The 12,615-nt window shown below is 58.0% G+C and overlaps 2 protein-coding genes across 2 annotated transcripts; one reads left to right on the forward strand and one right to left on the reverse strand.

The window, feature by feature from the left end:
- Positions 1-8: 8 nt before the first annotated feature.
- On the reverse strand, positions 9-3,038 carry HTRA2 (HtrA serine peptidase 2). Its single transcript, XM_032224288.1, has 8 exons — positions 2,713-3,038; positions 2,384-2,588; positions 2,105-2,299; positions 1,924-1,956; positions 1,665-1,773; positions 1,343-1,412; positions 956-1,051; positions 9-873 (listed from the first exon to the last, which is right to left on the reverse strand). Exons 1-8 carry the CDS (start codon positions 3,036-3,038, stop codon positions 708-710), a joined length of 1,200 nt encoding a protein of 399 aa, XP_032080179.1. The 3' UTR covers positions 9-707.
- Positions 3,039-3,123: 85 nt separating this feature from the next.
- Positions 3,124-6,512, forward strand: AUP1 (AUP1 lipid droplet regulating VLDL assembly factor). Its single transcript, XM_032223862.1, has 12 exons — positions 3,124-3,286; positions 3,378-3,521; positions 3,608-3,755; positions 3,866-4,053; positions 4,152-4,224; positions 4,312-4,385; positions 4,527-4,593; positions 4,672-4,780; positions 5,058-5,198; positions 5,764-5,909; positions 6,000-6,088; positions 6,197-6,512. The coding sequence occupies exons 1-12, from the start codon at positions 3,219-3,221 to the stop codon at positions 6,243-6,245; spliced, it is 1,296 nt and encodes a 431-aa protein (XP_032079753.1). The 5' UTR covers positions 3,124-3,218; the 3' UTR covers positions 6,246-6,512.
- The last annotated feature ends 6,103 nt before the right edge of the window (positions 6,513-12,615 follow it).

The raw sequence follows: 12,615 nt of genomic DNA on the forward strand, positions 1-12,615 counted from the left end.
AACGCTGCTGTCTTGAAAAATGTAATTGATTTCAGGGAACACACTCCCAAGCCTTACATCAGGCGTCCCGAAGTTCACAGCTGTCACAACTGCTGGACTCCGGTTCCCAACGTCCCCAGCCTGGAGGCGGTATCTGCAGATGGGACAGGCTGGTACGAAGCACGGCTTCCTCCTGACTGCAGAGCTGCTGCTCTTGGTTGAGACCCCTCGGCTCCTTTCAGAGCACGTGGGAAAGGGCTGGGGGATCCCTCGCACGCAGGGCAGAAACCCCCATCGCCTTCAAGGATGTGCCCAAGAGGGTTCCAAACACCCGGGTGGCCAGGGTCCAGAAGACTTCATGGGGAGGGTCCCTCTTCCAAGGGACAGGCCAGGCAAGACGGCAGTCCGGAAAAGATCACCCCCAAGGAGGGTCTCTTGCTTGCCACTCGTCTAGCCGGGAGGGGCCTAAGTCCTCCAGGGTCACTTTTCATTCTAGGGGCCAGATACAGGTTCGCCACTGAAGGCTCCTGGAGAGAGTGGCCCCCTGCCCTGCCCCTTCTCCAGAGCTCCAGACCGAAAGGCCCCGCCAGAGGAACAAGAGGCTCTGTGCCAGACCAGCCGGGTCCCGTCCATTGTCCTGCCAAGGCTGTGGGGCCCGGCCTGCTCTCCGCTCAACCTTTGGAATCTGAGGGGCTGGGGGGTGGGGGCTGAGTCCTGCTCCGAGTCCCCTATTCGGTGACTTCTGGGGTGATGGTCAGCAGCAGCACCTCATAGCCACGGTGGACCTGCAGAGTCAGGCGGCTCTGGGTCCGCACGGCTTCGTAGATGTCTTCTGCCCGCCGGGATGTCCTCCCGTTGATCTCTGTTACCACATCCCCTGCTCTTAGGCCCGCCCTGCGGGGGGAGAGGAGAGCAGGTGAGACCCGCCTGGCAGGAGGAGGAGACCCCGGAACACCCCCCCCAGCCCAGCACTCACTGATGAGCAGGGGAGCCCACGATGACCTTGTGGATGAGGACCCCATAGGAGACGTCGGGGAAGGACGGGTTCCTCCCCTTCAGCTCTGACAGGATGCTGGGAAGGGAAGGAAGAGAGTCCTCCGGTGGGCCAGCCTTCCTGGCAGCGCTAGGCCCCTCCTCTGCCCCCAGAGCCAGGCCTGCCCTGCCCAGTGAAGCAGGGAGGGGGCAGGACAATCCTGAATCCCCGCAGACCCCCAACTGAGGGTGGAGACGGGTCTGCACTGCTGCAGCTGCTGCTACTTTGGACAAAGCCGAGCTGGAAAGAGCCACCTCCACCAGCTGGAACTTAGTTGGGCCAAGAGGCCCTCCAAATACCCTGGAATTGAAGCCATGCCAGTGGTCCTACCTGGGAGTCAAGGTCAGCATCATCACCCCGATATAGCGGCGTTTGCCCTCAGAACCCCCAAACCAGGACTCTGCAACAGGAAAGGCAACTGTCTGTATGGGCCCACTAGCCCCCCCCCCCCATCCAGCACCTAAAGCGTTGCTTCCAGGGTAGGAGAGCCGGGAAGGGGGGTGGCCCCCCTCTGCAGCAGCATGTATGATGCCTGCAAGGAAGGAGGGAAGCTGGGCCAGAGTGCACGCACACACACACACACACACACACACGCACACAGACCACCTTGAGAGGCCCCCAAGAGCCAGCCTGCCTCACAGCTCCTGCTCACCCTTGTGCTTCTGCTCCTGCTCCAGGAAGACCCGCAGGCGGTCGGAGGGAATGGCGAAAGAGATCCCGGGCGTCACCTTCATGGTGTTCACCCCAATCACTTCCCCGTCCTAGAGATGACAAAGGCCTGGCCAGTCACCCAAGGGGGCAGCAGGAGAGGAGCCATGCTGTGCAACACCGAGCCATTCCCCCCCCCCATGCAAAGGCTCTTCCAGGAGGGCCAAAACTGGGGCGGGGGCAAGGGGTCTCCTCAGGCTTACCAGGTTGAGCAGGGGCCCCCCGGAGTTCCCAAACTGCGAAGGAAAAGAGACGGTCAGCCAAGGCAGCAGCAGCTGCAGCTCCTTCGCCACCCTCCAGCCTCCTGTCTCACCTTCAGGCCTGACTCCCAGCAGCAGCAACCCACCCCCGCCCCACGCACAGCCCCCTCTCCGGGGCGCTTACGTCGATGGCGGCGTCGGTCTGGATGTACTCCATGTCGGAGGAGGCCAAGCCCAGCTCCCGGCCTCCGCGCTGAACCGAGCTGACGATGCCCGAGGTGATGGTGTTCTGCAGGGCGAAGGGGCTGCCCATGGCCACCACGAACTCCCCTTGACGCACCTCGGAGGAGCGGCCCAGGCGCAGCGTCGGCAGCGGGTGCTACGCGGGGAGGAGAGCGGTCTCAGCGCCGGACAGTCCCAGCCACCAGCCCGGTCCCCGGGGAGAGGGCGGCGGGAGGGGCACCTTGGGGTTGATCTTGAGGGTGGCGATGTCGGCCACCTGGTCCACCTGCCGCACCACCGCGTCGTACAGCTCCCCGCTGGCCAGCCGCACCCGCACCCGCCGCCGGTTCGCCACCACGTGGGCGTTGGTCACCACCAGCCCGTCCGCCGCCACCACGAAGCCCGACCCGTTGGAGATGGGCACCTCCCGGCCGGAAAAGGGGTGCCTGCGGGGGGGGAGGAGGAGGAGGAGAGCGCCGGTCAGTCCACGCCCCCTCGCCCCCCCCCAGGCGCCCCCTCGCCCCCCCCCGGGCGCCCCCTCCCCCCCCCCCGGGCGCCCCCTCGCCCCACCTGCCCAGGATCTCGATGTAGACCAGCGCCGGCGCCGTCTGCTCCACCACGTCCGCGATGAAGTTGTAGGTGCTGCGCGGGGAGGTCGGCACGGCGGCGCTGAGGACCGGCAGCCGCGGGCGCTCCTGGCCTCCCGCCCCGCTCAACAGCAGCCCCAGCGCCGCCGCCGCCCCGCCCGCCGCCGCCCACCGCAGAGACGGGAAAGCCGAGCGCCGCTCTCCGCGCGAGCCGCCCCCGGGGCCCCCCGCCGCCGCCTCCGCCGCGAGAGCCGCCCCCCGCCGCCCCGGGAGCGCCCGCAGGGCCCCCGCCAGCAGCCTCGTCGCCATCTCTCGCCGGGCGGGGCCGCGGGGCAGGCCGGGAGTTGTAGTGCGGCCCGGCCTCTCCAACGGCGCCGGAAGGGGCGGGGCCGCGCGCCCGCGTTCCTTCCGCCTGCCCGCCAGGCGCCTAAGATGGCCGCCGCGCCCGCGGCCTGCCCGTGAAGGCCGGCTAGGCGCCCCCGGGGAGGCATGGAGCCGCCTCCCGTCCCGGCCGCCGCCGCCGCCGCCAGCCCCGAGCGCCTCTTCGACTCCCACCGGTGAGGGCGGGAGAAGGCTCCGCTGGGAGGGGGGAGGGGGGCTGGCGGCCGCCGGGCCTCACCGCCATTCTCCGCGCGCCTCTCCCCGCAGGCTGCCGGGCGACGGGCCCCTGCCGCTGCTGCTGGCCCTGCTGCTCTACGCGCCGGTGGGGCTCTGCCTGCTGCTGGTGCGGCTCTTCGTGGGGCTGCACGTCTTCCTGGTCAGCTGCGCGCTCCCGGACGGCGCCCCGCGCAGGTGAGCCAGGCACGGGGGCCTCTCGGGCGGGCGGGCGGGCGGGGCTCTCCCGGCCGCTACTCGGCTCTCGGCTGCTCCGCCCGCAGGTTCCTGGTGCGCGCCATGTGCTCCGTGCTGGGCCTCTTCGTCTGGCAGAGCCGCCCGCGCAGCGCCCGCGCGCCCCGCGTCCTGGTGGCCAACCACGTCACGCCCTTCGACCACAACGTCCTGGGCCTGCTGGCCTCCTGCAGCGCGGTGAGCAGCGGCGGCGCCCCCCCCCGGGGACGGGAGGGGGCGGGGAGGGGGCCGCCCCCGCAGCCCTGACCGCTCCGCGCCCGTCTCCCCCCCCCCCCCCCCCCGCACAGCCGGTGCTGAACGGCGCCGCCGGCTTCGTCTGCTGGTCCCGCGGGTTCCTGGAGGTGGCCGGCGCCGAGAGCCGCGCGGAGCTGCTGGAGTCGCTGAAGGGCTACTGCTCGCAGGGCGGCAACCCGCCGCTGCTGCTCTTCCCCGAGGAGGCGACCACCAACGGCCGGGTGGGCCTGCTGCGCTTCAGGTGGGCCCGGAGGGGGGAGGGCGGCTGGGGCCGTACCGCCTGGCCTGGCGCCCGTAGCCCGGCTCACCCGCCGCCGCCGGCACTTCTTCCCTTCGCAGCTCCTGGCCCTTCTCCATCGTGGACGCCGTGCAGCCGTTGGCTCTGCGCGTCTGGAGGCCCTTCGTGGCTGTGGTGAGTCTGGGGCCGGGGGGAGGAGGAGGAGGCCTTGCTGTGGCCGTGTGGCTGCGGCTCTTTGACAGCCCCCGTTTTCCCTTCCAGAGCGTGGCTGGGGCTTCCTGGGTGACTGAGCTGCTCTGGACTTTCTTCGTTCCTGTCACCGTTTATCAAGTAAGGTACTAAAGCTCTCTGATTTTTGTTGGATCTGGGCTACCGGATCCCTTTGGATCCAGATTCGGAAGTCCCTCAGCTTGAAGGACAGCAAGGACTCGGCGGTTGGGGCTGAAATCCTGAGGGCTTCTCACTCTCCCCTCAAGGTGGCTGCCCTCCGTCTACAGGCAAGCCGAGGAGACCCAGGAGGAGTTTGCCCTGCGAGTTCAAGAGGTAGGAACGGCAGCCAGAGAGGCGGGGAAAATGCTCAGGAAACCAGGAAGTCCTAGCTTGTCTCTCTGCTCTTTGTAGCTTCTAGCTCTGGAACTGGGCGTGGTGTCTACGTGCCTCACAGCCGCTGACAAAGCAGAGCACCTGAAGCGTCTCCGCCACCACCCTCCAGCTTCCCGTCCTCCCCCACGTGAGTCTCTGCATCAACCCCTCGCATGTGCAGCTCCCAGCTGCCCGGAAGGTTCTGTGTTGGAGCAGCAGTTGGAAGTTCTCACCGAATCTTTAGTCCCACTTTGTTTGCAGCTGGACAGGATGTGCCAAGGAGGGTACCAGGTTCAGCATGACTGGGAGAGAAGGCCATTCTGAGGGGGTGGGGGCAGAGGGGGCTGCAGGAAATGGCCTCACTCCTTCCTTCTTTCCTTCTTTCCTTCCTTCCTTCCTTCTTTCCTTCCTTCCTTCCTTTGCAGATCCAAGCCAGCCCTCTGGGAGTCGGCCTCAAGTCCCCCGCAACATGGCCTCCACGGAGAATGTACACTTGATAAGCATGGCCCGGCGCGTCCAGGAAGTTCTACCCCAGGTGCCCATGGCAGCTATCCGCAAGGATCTAGGTGAGGAAAGAGAAGGAGCAGCAGGTGTGGTGCTATGCCCTTCAGCTGAGATGGGGCCTAAGAAGAAGGGAAGGGTTGCAGCTTGGGAACCCGGGAAGGGCAGGCAGCCTTTTGCAGCACGGAGGGCCTTTGGCAGATTTTCTAGGAAGGCCTTCGCAGGAAGCCCTGTGAAGGCCTTCCTAGGATGAATGTGCCTCTCTTACTGGGCAACCCTTGTAGGAAGGACAGACAGCAGGCATGTTTCCCAGGTGCCTTTGAGGGAGATAAAAGTTTTCCCAGTGATAAACCGCATCGTTTTTCTTTCTGCCCTTTTTCATTTTTGGTGTTTTGGAAATACGGACAATCATTTTCTTTGTGCATTTTTGTCATTTGACTGAGTTCCTTAAGCACGTGGGCCTCTCATCCTTCAATGGCGTATAAGGGAAAGCACATGTAAAGCATCGGTGCAACTGAGATGCTTGTGGGGAGGAAGCCTCAGCTACGAGGGGTTGTGTGGTTACGAGGAAGGACCTTGAGCTGGTGCTTACTTTCATTAAAGGGGGCTCCCCGTTTCTTCCTTCTTTAGTTCAGACGAACTGCGTGGACACCACAATTGCCAATCTTTTGGAGGGGCGGGTTCCCTTCGTACCGGAGGCAGAGACCGAAGGCTTTGTGGCTGCAGCTCCCTCTTTCTATGGTGCTCAGGATCCTTCCACCTCCCAAACGGCCCCGGTACTTGCATTCAGATCCAGAAGGCTGCGGGTGTTTGTCTGCAGGGAGCGCCTTTGGGCAGGTTCCTAAAGGGGCCTCTGTTTTCCTTAGGCATCGGGGAAGGTCTTTGCCAGATCTCCAGAAGCCAGGCAGCTCTCCCTCCACGAACGGAAGCAAGCGCTCTGGGACTATGCCAGGAGGTGGGGGACCCTCTTCTTCTGTGGGCAGAGAGTTGCAGGGGAAGCCCCCGCGGGGGGGGGGGGGTGACATAAAGTGGCCCCTTGAGCTGATGTTCTCTCTCTTCGCAGGAGATACAAAGAGAAATATGGCATAGCCCACGCGGAGGAGAGCTGCTGACCAGCACGCATCTTAGCTTGAACTTGTGGCTCAGTTGACAATGATCTTTATGGGGATCACTGCTATCCTAGGGTGACCGAGGTGGCAGCTCTTGACAAGTATTGTGTGTGCCATCCATGGACTGCCTCTGCCGGTGGGGAGGCTTCGGCTCCAGCCAAGCAAAGGCTGCCAGTGCTCCTGGGTCTCCCACCGCCACACCTGGACCCAGCATGGTCAGGCCCAAGAGTCTGCCCCAGGTTTGGGGGGGGGGGGGGGGAGTGTCTAACTATGAAAATAAACACGACTCTTAATGCTCATCTACTTGGTCGGGTGCTGCTTCTTTTGGTATGAGACACACACACCACACACACCCCTGGAAAGGCCACATTCTCTTTGGAGGCTTCCGACGGCTGCCAGGGCCCCCATCTTGACCTGGACTGTTCTGTCAAAGGGAAGATTCTAGTGCAAGCGGCTAATCTTAGATCAGTGGCAGGGAGGGGGTTCTGGAACTGACAGTGTGAAGCCCCTGGGCTGCGTCTTCACTGAAGGGCCTCTCAGGAAGCGTTCCGTAGTTTGAGCATCTTCCAGCGGTCCAGACCAACCCTCTGAATTTTTAGGAACCATGAAATTGGCTTGGACATTCTGAGAGATGCTTGATTGTTGCCAGCCGCAAAAAAAGGATTTTTGTATTAATTGTTGTTGAATTTCGTTACCCGTCTTCTGATGGTTGGAGTTTCCATAGAATAAGTGTCCGCCACACACTCTAACGTTTTCATCTAGGCTACGTAGTTTACTGGAGTTAGCCATGGTTGGCCGGTTTGTGGCTCAGTGTTGTGTGAACCCACACACACACACACAGCTGGAATAGTTGTTGCTCTGCAGACCAGCTGGCTGGCCACGTCTATGCCCAGAGCTCCCTGCCTTGCTTGCCAGCAGCCATGTGGGTGGTAGTTAAGTCTGATTTCTCAGCTGTTACTAACCAGTCCCTAACTGGTTACCAACTGTGTTTGCATGACAACCTTACCTGCAGATCGCTTAACCCAGATCTCGAGGGTTGTGGGGCACCCTGAACTGTTCTTGGCAGCCCCGAGCGGGGTCTCCCGGTGCAAACTAGGTTGGCTGGTTTGCAGTTAAAACATCTGGTGCGAACCCAAGCAGCCTTCTGGGTGCAGCGTCCCCAAGCAAAGCCATTTCTAGAAGGATCCTTTTCAGCTTCCCCCTGAAGCCACATCCCTTTCCAAGGGCTCAGGTGAGGGTGGTGGTAAATGCAAAAATAAGAGGGAGACTAATCCAGAAATGTTTGGATTAAAAAAGTTAAGGCAGCTCTTGATCCGTTGCGCAGGGAATTCTGGGGAACGCTTGGCATCCTCTCCGTTGTTTTCACAGAAAGGGAAGGTTCCCTTCCCATCGGAAGAAGGAGAAAGAGGGAGAATCCTCCCACTCGGGACATTCTGAGGCTTTTGAGAGGGAAGAAGTCAATTGCTGCTTCTGGTTGATGTCCTTGTGTTCTTGTCCTCGTCCGTCCCCTTCTTCCCCTCCCCCAATTTTGCTTGCCTTTTGTGTCATTTCTGCCATTAACTTTCTGATGTACGATGAATAAACACCAAGCTATGATTTTGCTAGCTGAACTGAGTAGCGTGTATGCTTCTTCTGAGCTAGATACGAGGACTGAGGAGAAGTGTGAAGGGTGCAAAAAAAAAAGGAAATTGTCAACAAAATTCAACACTCTCCAGTAACTTCGATCTTTCTTATATTGTTTGGGCTTTACAACTTAATTCCCACTACACACACACACACACACACACCGTCTTTGCAGGTCACCTCACTTAGTGTTTCCCCCTACCTCAGTCTGTCCCAGGGACAAAGCCAGGCAGCTGTTCTCGCAACAAAAAGCACAGTCACAAATTGTACAGTAACAAAGTAGTTCCCCTTTCTGGACTTAAAGCAACGTGGCCTGTGACTAAAGGAAAATATTTCTCCTACCCATCTCTCCTTAGGAAGTAGAACATCTCTCAAAAATGAAATATTAAGCAAAATAAAAGCATTTTTAAACGTTAAAATGAAAATATTTTGCAACTAAAAAGAGGTACAGATTTATTCAGATAATGGGAGAACAGCAGTAGGAACACCATTTTCTGTCTTCCAACCAGTGAGGGCTTCCATTCTTGGTTTATGCAAAGGAGATCCTGTGGGAGAAAAAAATCACTCTTGTGCAGATGCTGCCAGTAGTTCAGTTCTTGAGTCCAGACTAAAATAAGAACCTCTCTGGATTCTCCTGAGACGATTTGACTCCCTCCTCCAAAGGCTGCCCCCCACCAATGCTCTGGAGGGGGTCTTTTATGCTTTGCAGAAAGAGAGAAGGGCTTGGGGTGTAGAGACTGTATTCAGCTTTTGTACCTCTGTTTCTAGGTTGCCCCAATATTTAAAATAAAGGAAATTTGGCTCCCCAATTCCCATTTGGATATTTTTCTGTTCTTTATCCTGACGTTTTCTTCACAGTTGCCTCTGAAGAGTCCTGATGTTCAGGAAATGTCCATTTTCCCCATGAGTAACCTCGGATTCTGAGTCTGTGGCCCCGGAAATGGACTGTGTGCTCTTCCTGAAGCTGAGGCTTGGCACCCTCACCCGAATGGCGGGTGGGGGGGAAACGCTGTCAAGAAAGGCTGCTGAGATCTTTTGCCCATCCAGGAAGTCACCAGAAGACTAGGAGAAAATGAGCAAATGAGCCCCCACTTAGAGCAGTCTGTGGGCACAGAAGGGCCCTCCACCTTGGAGGAAGTCGGGGTCTCTGGGGCAGGTGGAAGGAGCTCAGGAGGGGCCATGAGCTAAACATCAGGGTCCTTTCCCCGGGGAACAAACGCTTCATCCCAGCAGCTTGGCAGAAAAGGAAAGCTGCTCTGGTGGAGACCTTGTCTGGTGAAGATGGTCCAGCTGTCCTTCCCAAAATGTGCCGAGAACCAGTCACAGCAGTTTAGCTGTGGTCTGACCAACACGGAACAGGAAAAGGGGCTGATCCTGATCTCGGCATTTGACTTGGCGTATGCAGCGATGGCCTTTTGACTCCCATGTTGAATTGCAACAACCTATTCAGTCTGCACCCACCACATGCATCTCCTACTCCTCCCTCCCCCCCGCGCAGTGCTTCCTCCCTACCAGCCAATGCTCCTGCCTTGAATCCTTTCTACTCAAATGTTTACTCTTGTCCCTTTTAACATTGTCTTGCTGGCTTTGGCCTCCTGGATCTCCCATCTGAGTCACCCACAGAGTCGGTAGGTGTGTCTCAAAACCTCAGAATGACTTGAGCAGCTGGGTCCCACGGTTTCCCATGGCAACCTCCCCCCACCACTTGCTTTGGAACCATGGATAGATGTCCACTAGGTACAACTGTTCAACTACGTAGGGACAGTATTGCCCAGCCAAATGGTGTCTTCACTGAAGGAGATGACAACTGGTGTCATCAGACCTCAGGTCCTTTCTGTTTCAAGTGGCCAAGGGCCCACACCACCCAAGGGGGGAGGCAAGTTCCAAGCATTGGAAGGGATGTAGCTTGTTCAGGCAGAGCCCTTCAGAATCCTGACCATCAGAGGAGCTGGGCAGCCTCTGGCTCAGAAACCAAGCAGGGCTGGGGATGCTCCGGGGAGGAAGGCTGTGTGTGTGTGTGTGTGCGCGTTCTTGGGAAGAGCAGGAGGAGAAAGCAGGTGAGCACCCTAGGCTGCAGCAGTGTGTGTGGGGAAGGAGGGCTGGTACTACAGGAGGGACTATTCTCCTCCCTGGGGCCTTCAGCACAACATCTTGGAAAGAGCAGAGGTCCCATGTCTGATTGGAAAGCTAAACAACTCACCATCATGACCTCTTGCCCTTTTTATTCAGGCCCAGACCTCTAAAGCTGAACTTTGGGACTTTAACTGAGTTGCTTGGCATTTGAGCTGACTTGGTCAATCCAATGCAGGACAGGGGGTCACCTGCAGCCAGACCTCTTTGCTTCTGCTGGAATTGGAGGGGGGCAGCTGGTGGAATCACCTCAAATTTGCCCCTGTAATTCATGCTTGGGAGCTGGTCAGCCAGCATCTGTCGCCTGAGCTGGGAGCTTCTGGTTCTGGACCAAGAGGGCCAGGCCTTCCAATGACCATAGAAAAGGTTCTGGTCTCCCCTCCTGTGAGACCAGCCTGCCAACTGAAATGGCCCTGCAGTGTGTTTTCAGGTCAGAACTGTCTCCAGGATGAGAAGGGCAGCGGTCTTCCCACTGAGTCTAGCCTGGTTCTCCCGAGAATAGAATAGGATAGGATAGAATAGAATAGAATTCTTTATTGGCCAAGTGTGATCGGACACACAAAGAATTTGTCTTTGGTGCAGATGCTCTCAGGGTACAGAAAAAGACAAGATCCATTTTTCAAGAATCATAAGGTACAAACTTAATGATAGTCATAGGGTACAAATAAGCAATCAAATCATACATAGGAAACAATATAAATCGTAAGGATACAAGCAACAAAGTTACAGTCCTGCAGTCATAAGTGGGAGGAGATGGGTGATAGGAACGAGGAGAAGACTAATAGTAGCAATAATAGCAATAGCAGTAGACTTATATACCGCTTCATAGGGCTTTCAGCCCTCTCTAAGCGGTTTACAGAGTCAGCATATCGCCCCCAACAACAATCCGGGTCCTCATTTTACCCACCTCGGAAGGATGGAAGGCTGAGTCAACCCTGAGCCGGTGAGATTTGAACCGCTGAACTGCTGATCTAGCAGTCAGCCTGCAGTGCTGCATTTAACCACTGCGCCACCTTGGCTCTAGTAATAGTAATGCAGCCTTAATGAATAGTTTGACAGTTGTGAGGCAATTATTTGCTTAGCAGAGTGATGGCATTCAGGGCAAAACTGTCCTTGTGCCTAGTTGTCTTTGTGTGCAGTGCTCTATAGTGTTGTTTTGAGGGTAGGAGTTGAAACAATTTATGTCCAGGATGAGGGGAATGTAGATATTTTCACAGCCCTCTTTTTGACTCATGCAGTGTACAGATCAGAGGTGGGTTGCAAATCCTAGGGCTACTGGTTCTTGCGTGCGATGCTTCTGTGCATGCGCAGAAGCGTCCGGGCGGGTGGGTGGAGCCTCCCGTCACCGTCACTACCGGTTTGCCCAATCCGGGCTGAACCGGGAGCAACCCACCTCTAGTACCTCAATGGAAGGCAGGTTGGTCGTAATTGTTAGTTCTAATTATCCTCTGAAGTCCGCGTCTGTCTTGTTGGGTTGCAGAGCCAAACCAGACGGTTATAGAGGTGCAGATGACAGACTCAATCATCCCTCTGTAGAACAGAATCAGCAGCTCCTTGAGCAGTTTGAGCTTCCCGAGTTGGTGCAAAAAGAACATTCTTTGTTGTGCTTTTTGGATGACGTTTTTGATGTTAGGTGTCCATTTTAGGTCTTGAGATACAATAGAACTTAGAAATTTGAAGGTATTTACTGTTGATTCTGTCTTGTCTTGTAAGAGGGTTTCTCCTAAAGTTTACCACCATTTCTACGGTTTTGAGTGTGTTCAGTTCCAGATTGTTCCGGTCGCACCAAGAGGCTAGTTGTTCAACCTCCCCTCTGTATGCGGTTTCATCATTGTCTCGAATGAGACCAATCACTGTTGTACCATCTGCAACCTTCAGTAGTTTAACGGATGGATTGTTTGAGATGCAGTCATTGGTATAGAGAGAGAAAAGGAGAGCACCCAGCCCTGGGGGACTCCTGTGCTAATTGTACAGGTAGGTGGTGTGATTTTGCCCAGCTTCACCTGCTGCTTCCTGCCTGCTAGGACTTTCTGCCTGAGGTGCATCTGGTGAGCCCCTTTAAAGAAGGGGAGGCGCTTTAGATGCTGTCTCTAGGAAGCGAAGGCTGTGAGCCAAACGGCCTTTTCCCCAGGAAAAGGTTCCCCCTCCCCAGCTGCCAAGCGCCCACGTGCTTTTCCCCCCCTCCCTCCACACCTGCCAAAAGGTGCAACGTCGGCCTCCCTTTGGCGCGTCTCCTCCGTACTTGGAGGGGTCCTTTCAGGGCCCCCGATCAAGCGCCCCCATCCTCCCCCACGCCTGCCTGAGACGGAGCTTGGCAAAAAGCGGCGGGGCCGCCGAGCTCGAACTTTCTTCCGGCTCGTTTTGCCTAACCCAGCGCCTCTTTCCTAGCGCGGCAGGTGAGGCCGGCGGCGATGAACCACGTCGAGCCGACAGCTCCGCCTTCTCTGCCCGCCGAGGCGAGGCGGCGGGAGCGAATCCGTCCCCGGAGCCCCTCTGCAAGGTTGGCCGCGCGGCCGGACTCGCGCAGCCCGCATCAGGCAGAGGACTCCCGCGCGGGGGCGGGGCTTCGGCCACCCCCCGCCAGGTGTGCGTGACGCGCGGAGGGGCGTGGCGTCCTAGG

Source organism: Thamnophis elegans, chromosome 9 (genome assembly GCF_009769535.1).
Source record: "Thamnophis elegans isolate rThaEle1 chromosome 9, rThaEle1.pri, whole genome shotgun sequence".
In the NCBI taxonomy this organism is placed as follows: domain Eukaryota; kingdom Metazoa; phylum Chordata; class Lepidosauria; order Squamata; family Colubridae; genus Thamnophis; species Thamnophis elegans.

Bases quoted from the DNA above. Each gene is read 5' to 3' on its own strand.
- HTRA2 (XM_032224288.1), bottom strand. From the start codon at position 3,038: ATGGCGACGAGGCTGCTGGCGGGGGCCCTGCGGGCGCTCCCGGGGCGG. The intron at 2,300-2,383 runs GTGCCCCTCCCG...CTCCCCGCGTAG, and splicing joins CCCTCAAGATCAACCCCAAG to CACCCGCTGCCGACGCTGCG. The intron at 874-955 runs GTGAGTGCTGGG...CTCCCCCCGCAG, and splicing joins GTGGGCTCCCCTGCTCATCA to GGCGGGCCTAAGAGCAGGGG.
- AUP1 (XM_032223862.1), top strand. From the start codon at position 3,219: ATGGAGCCGCCTCCCGTCCCGGCCGCCGCCGCCGCCGCCAGCCCCGAG. The intron at 3,756-3,865 runs GTGAGCAGCGGC...CCCCCCGCACAG, and splicing joins TGCTGGCCTCCTGCAGCGCG to CCGGTGCTGAACGGCGCCGC. The intron at 5,199-5,763 runs GTGAGGAAAGAG...TTCCTTCTTTAG, and splicing joins AGCTATCCGCAAGGATCTAG to TTCAGACGAACTGCGTGGAC.